This window comes from Coregonus lavaretus (assembly GCF_964263955.1).
Source record: "Coregonus lavaretus genome assembly, chromosome: 5".
Classification (NCBI taxonomy): domain Eukaryota; kingdom Metazoa; phylum Chordata; class Actinopteri; order Salmoniformes; family Salmonidae; genus Coregonus; species Coregonus lavaretus.
This window is the reverse complement of record NC_139992.1, coordinates 15,479,081-15,485,080: the sequence shown is the minus strand read 5'-3', so window position 1 is coordinate 15,485,080 and position 6,000 is coordinate 15,479,081. Positions and strand designations below refer to the sequence as shown.

Below are 6,000 nucleotides of genomic sequence, written 5' to 3'. Positions count from 1 at the left end.
TCAACTGGCTATTGTTATCTTTATCTACGGGAAATAAGGGATAGTCTGAGTCATGTATCAGACTGATTTGTGTGTGCATATCACATCGCTCGCGCTGCTCGGAAGGCATCGGTACCGAAAATGGTCTCATGTCTAACTGCTTTTACGCACATCGACAGCAACTGAAGGGGGATTATATTTTTTATCTGAAGCCTGTTGGTTTTATCCAATGGTCAATCTAGAAATTATTGGATCCTTTGTTTAATCCATTCTACCGGGTTTGGATCTCTGTTGATCCCGACTCCAACTAGTGGAACCGAACATTTCAACGCGGTGAGTCTATAATGCCCAATGTATCCACCTTCCATTCACTGTAAAACTTATTCTAAAACCTCATGTATTTTTTACATTATAAACACATCATGTTTCTATTGACATTCTGCAATTTATGTAATAAATGTAAGAATACACAGAACATTATCCAGTGTTAAATCAACACTGGTCCAGTGTCTATATGGGTCCACACTTTTCAGTGTAAAATTAACACACTGGCTAGAGGAGAGGAGAGACAGGGTGGGGGGTAGAGGGAGACAGACAGGGTGGGGGGTGGGGGGGGGGGGTAGAGGGAGACAGACAGGGTGGGGGGGTAGAGGAGAGACAGACAGGGTGGGAGGGTAGAAGAGAGACAGGGTGTGGGGTAGAGGAGAGACAGGGTGTGGGGTAGAGGAGAATGGGTGGGGGGGTAGAGGAGAGACAGGGTGGGGGGGTAGAGGAGAGACAGACAGGGTGGGGGTGGGTAGAGAAGAGACAGACAGGGTGTGGGGTAGAGGAGAGACAGGGTGGGGGGGGTAGAGGAGAGACAGGTTGGGGGGTAGAGGAGAGACAGACAGGGTGGGGGGGTAGAGGAGAGACAGACAGGGTGTTAAGCCTTATTTGCATATTTCGCAGAGTGCCTTGCCATTCAGTGAATTGTAAAGTTACAAACCATGACTGTATTTGTTAGTGACAGAGACATGATTGTTGCATTCCTAAACTGTTCAGTCCTCTGGCGTTCATCAAGTGCGATCCTACGCAAATACGATATCATAAAAATGTAATTACTGAAACACTTATTTCATCAGGTCTTGTTTTGAGGGCCTCATTTTAACCTAATACGATGGCCTGAAACTCATGGTTTACAGGCCACATCAGGCCTGCAAGTCACATTATGCTGGCTTGCAACGTGGTGTGTAATTCCTATTGGAATACAGTCAGAGTGGGGATATTACATTTTTAAAAAATTTATTCACCCACAACCTGCATTTAGAATGACTGCCAGGGTTGGGAAGACCAAGATAGGAGACTACACCAGGGTGTCAAACATACGGTCCAATCCGGCCCATTTTAAATGACTAAAACCAAATCGAAACTGTGTAGAAATGATAATGGACCTACATTCATACAGTTTCTTGACTGTTTCCAGCTCGCTAATAATCACCGAAATGAAAGCTAGACAGTCAGAGAACATCGTAAATTTCAAAAACGACGGATAGAGGACACATTTTGACAGTGAGGAAATTTAACACATTTTCAGTGGGGCCCTCTGGACCTCGTTGAAGATCGAATGCAGCACCCGGGGAAAAATTTGTTTGACACCCCTGACCTACACCATCTAAACTGGAACAACCATTTCAGTAAAAAGTAACATATTTTTTCACTGCCCCATAGCAAAAACTGTGGAATTGCTTGAAATTAGCTTTAAAACTGCAACATTTTCTCATAGCAAAAAGTGTGGAATTACATTTTAGTTTTAATTAGGATTTAGTTTAACACTGGTTATTAAAACCAACACTGGGGTTATTTTACACCAGTGAGTGTTAATTTAACACGAACATAATTCATTTAACACCTGGATCAACACTCGAAATGTTAGACTTTTGTGTTAACGTTGAACTTTTTCTTTAAACTGTTACACCGTATAGACACTGGACCAGTGTTACATTTAACACTAAGTGTTGAATTAACACTTGAGAATTTGCTGTGTTAGATTGTAAATATTTTCTGGGAATGTGTCCGTTGTTGTGGACACTTCTAATTGAAAATATCCCATTCCATTTGCATGATATCATCAGCATGTCTATTTTGCACCTGCACCTGCACCCACACAGCCTTGTCTCCCTTCATGCTGCACAGACTGGGAATGGAATGGGCAAAGTAAATGCAACTTCGACCCTCTCCTTGACTGCAATAGGAATACCGCGGCGAAGGATGGGCCCTCTCTTTCCAACAACCTGCATTGTCCTCCTTGTCCTCCACGCCACCTTGTCACCAGCCTCCCTCAGTCCCGAGGATTACGTTGCGGACGAGGCAGAGCGAACTGCCAACAGCGACAACATAATTTTCGATGATTACCGGGGGAAAGTTTGCGTGGACGACAGTGGCTTCGTTTACAAACTGGGGGAGCGTTTCTTCCCAGGACACTCAAACTGCCCATGCATGTGCACTGAGGATGGGCCGGTGTGCGACCAGCCGGAGTGCCCCAAGATACACCCTAAGTGCACCAAAGTGGAGCACAATGGATGCTGTCCCGAATGCAAGGAGGTTAAAAACTTTTGTGAATACAGGGGGAAAACATACAAGATCCTGGAGGAATTTAAGGTAGGGATGTTTGGTGTTTATTGTTTTAATTTGCGTAGTCTATTGATCAGTCGTTTGTAATCATTTAAAATGTTCATTTCTCATTTGGATGCAATTGCATTTGTACCACAATACACACAATAAGCAGGTATATAATTAGTGTTGCTTAAGGTAGGCCTAATGAGCTGAATGTGACAATTGAATGTGATCAAAACAATGCAGTGTTGACTGCTGTTTGCCCACTCATAACATAGTAAATCCATGCCAGATCAAGAGGGTCAACTATAACTTGTATTTTGTTTTTCCCCAATGGTCTCTGCCTGTCGTAGAATCCACACAACAAATTCTTCAGTGATAACCTCTATGGGATCGGTGTCCCGCATACGGGATGGTTGAGCTAACATGCGCTAATGTGATTAGCATGACTGTTTCCAGGACATAGACATGTCTTATATGGGCAGAAAGCTTAAATTCTTGTTAATCTAACTGCACTGTCCAATTTACAGTAGCTATTACTGTGAGCAAATACCATTATATTGTTTGAGGAGAGCGCACAACAACAAAAAACGTATCACGGCAACTGGTTTGATACATTCACCTCTGAAGGTTAATAATGTACTTACATTCAGTAATCTTGCTCTGATTTGTCATCCTAAGGGTCCCAGAGATACAATGTAGCATAGTTTTGTTTGATAAAATCAATTTTTATATTCAAATGTAGAAACTGGGTTCTACAGTTTGAACCCCTGCTGTCTCTGGCTCCACACCCACCCCGCCCGGCCATCTAGATGTCTGAAAGTTAGTGTATAAGCTAATGATCCATCATGTATGACATTCCTGGGAGTGTGTAAACTTCCATTTTGTATTACCATATCATTTTTGTATGTTCTCTATAGTTTTGTACTTGAATATGTATCAATTGACCAATTCGGCACATTTGGGCAGACTTCATTCAAAATAGTCCAGTATTGCAATGCTTCACTGGATCAATCTGAAACTGTGCGCACACAATGCAATATTATATTGTTTGAATTATTTATTATTTTGAATTTTAAAATAATGATGATTCACAGTGATGAATTTAGGAAAACCAAATAAAAGGACCTTAACCTTTTCAGGGTTCTTACCTAACCTTAACATTTGTGGTCCTCTGTAGCTCAATTGGTAGAGTAGTGGGTTCATTCCCGGGACCACTCATACGTAAAAATGTATGCACACATGACTGTAAGTCGCTTTGGATAAAAGCGTCTGCTAAATGGCATATTATTATATCATATTATTGCTATGTAATCAGTTTGGTGATTTTGAGTGGCAAATGACTCCAAATCCCAATTTGACGTTTCTGCTGAAGTCAAAATCTGGCGTATTAGGTAAATAAAGCGATGAGTTCATGTTGCACTATGACTATACACTGTAAAAACTGTAACTTGTTTTTAATGGTATCTTATGTTACTGTAAATTCCAAATAAACTTTAGTTTAACAGTACATTATTGTAAGGAAGTGCTTTCTTTACAGTAATGTACAGTAACATACTGTACCTTTTTTACAGTAACTTACAGGTAACTGGTTGTCAGTAATTTACCGTTAAAACAAGTTGTGTTTTTTACAGTGTAATATAATACATTAAGACAGAGTGTTGAATCAACATTTAAAGTGTTGAGTCTGTGGACCCATATTTACACCGAAACAGTGTTAAATGTTAACTCAACTTAGTGTAAAGTCCTATTCAAATACAGTATTTCCCAGAGTGCCTTGCCTTTCGAGTAAATTGTGGAATTACCACCCATAACTGTATTTGTTAGCGACAGATACATATTTGTTCCATTCATCTATTTCCAGTCCTATGGCCTTCACCAAGTGAGATCCTAAGTGAATAAGTTATCTTTAAAAATATATATTCAATACAATACCATACGTATTTCATAAGACCTTATTTTGAGGGCCTAGTTTTACCCTAATACAGGGGCCTGAAAGTCATACACATCACTTTGAACCAAAACCATGCATGTCATTATCATATTTCCCAGCATGCTCTATTGCAGATTGATTTAAAAAAATAAAACGTTTCAATAGCTTTGAAACCATGCCTCTGTCACTAACAAATACAGTCATGGGTGGTAACTCTACAATGGTCATCTAATCAAACAAAAACAAAAACAAAAGTAATCAATCATAAACAAAATAATTGGGAGAATTAGTCTGTCAGTCAATCAGTCCGTCAGTCCATCAGTCAGTCCACAATGTGTCTGTGTCTGTGTCTTTGTGTTGTGGGCGGTGAAGGGGTCTGGGACCGGGAGAAAATTGGGTTGTTGCTGGTGTTGGGGCCAGGACTGGACTGGAAGTGGTGTTGGTGCTAGGACTAGGTCGGAAAACTGGAGACCAGGGAAAAAACAGGAACCAGGAACAAGGAACCAGGGCTGGTGCAGGGTCGGGATCTGGGTCTGTAGAGGGGAGGAATGACAACCTATGGAGCAAGCAGACACACAAGGGAGCCCTAGATCAAGAGGTCAATGGTCGTACTTCCCTGTGGCCTGCTCACTCCAGGTGAAGGTTTGATCTTTGGTCCCTCCTCCGCGCCTCATCTGGTGGTCTGGTGCTAGAAACCGGGTACTGGGTTGGTGATGGAACTGGGTCTGTAGCGGGGAGGAAGGACAACCTGAGGAGCAAGCAGACACACAAGGGAGCCCTAGACCCGGATGTCAAGGGTGGCACTCCCCTGTGGTCCACTCGCTCCGGGTGAAGGTTAGATATTGGGTCCCTCCTCCACACCTGTTCTGGTGCTGTGACTGGGTCTGGTGCTGGAACTGGTGTTGAATCTGCAGAGGGGAGGTTAAGGTTGGGGTTAAGGTTAAGGTTAGAGGAGAGGCTGGGCCTGAACCTGGTGGCAGTGGGAAAGATGTAAATGTGCAAGTCTTATGATGCAGTAAATCATGGTATCTTGTATTCAGGCCTACGCCTACTCTGTGGATTAGAAATTGACAAAATGGGATTATATTAGATAATCTGGTATGCATTTAAACATCCTTCAGGCCAAGATTCTCAAGTGTCTCAAGCATCTTGGCTGTGACAGTGGGGGGCGTAATGGATATGGCTGATTAGTAATGACACTTTGTGCTGCACAACTACAGGCACCTTGCACTTTATCAATGGGCTTGGAGATTCCCCAAGCACATTCATCAATGGCAAACTGGATGCTTTGAGCCATGGTTGGAGCTGTACCATGCTTGAGGTAGGCTGGCCTATTATACTGGCCTACTATAATGGCCTACTATACTGGCCTACTATACTGGCCTACTATACTGGCCTATTATACTGGCCTACTATACTGGCCTACTATACTGGCCTACTATACTGGCCTATAACACTGGCTACTATACTGGCCTACTATACTGGCCTATTATACT

General features: G+C 42.3%; 1 protein-coding gene across 1 annotated transcript in view; it reads left to right on the top strand.

Moving 5' to 3' along the window:
* Positions 1 to 2,163: 2,163 nt before the first annotated feature.
* Positions 2,164 to 6,000, top strand: part of LOC311128946 (von Willebrand factor C domain-containing protein 2-like) — a gene marked incomplete at both ends in the record, with an annotated part of 68,713 nt that continues 64,876 nt past the window's right edge. Inside the window, one exon of the mRNA XM_084161183.1 lies at positions 2,164 to 2,616. Coding sequence (XP_084017309.1) covers positions 2,164 to 2,616 — 453 coding nt within the window. The remainder of the gene's footprint in view (positions 2,617 to 6,000) is intronic.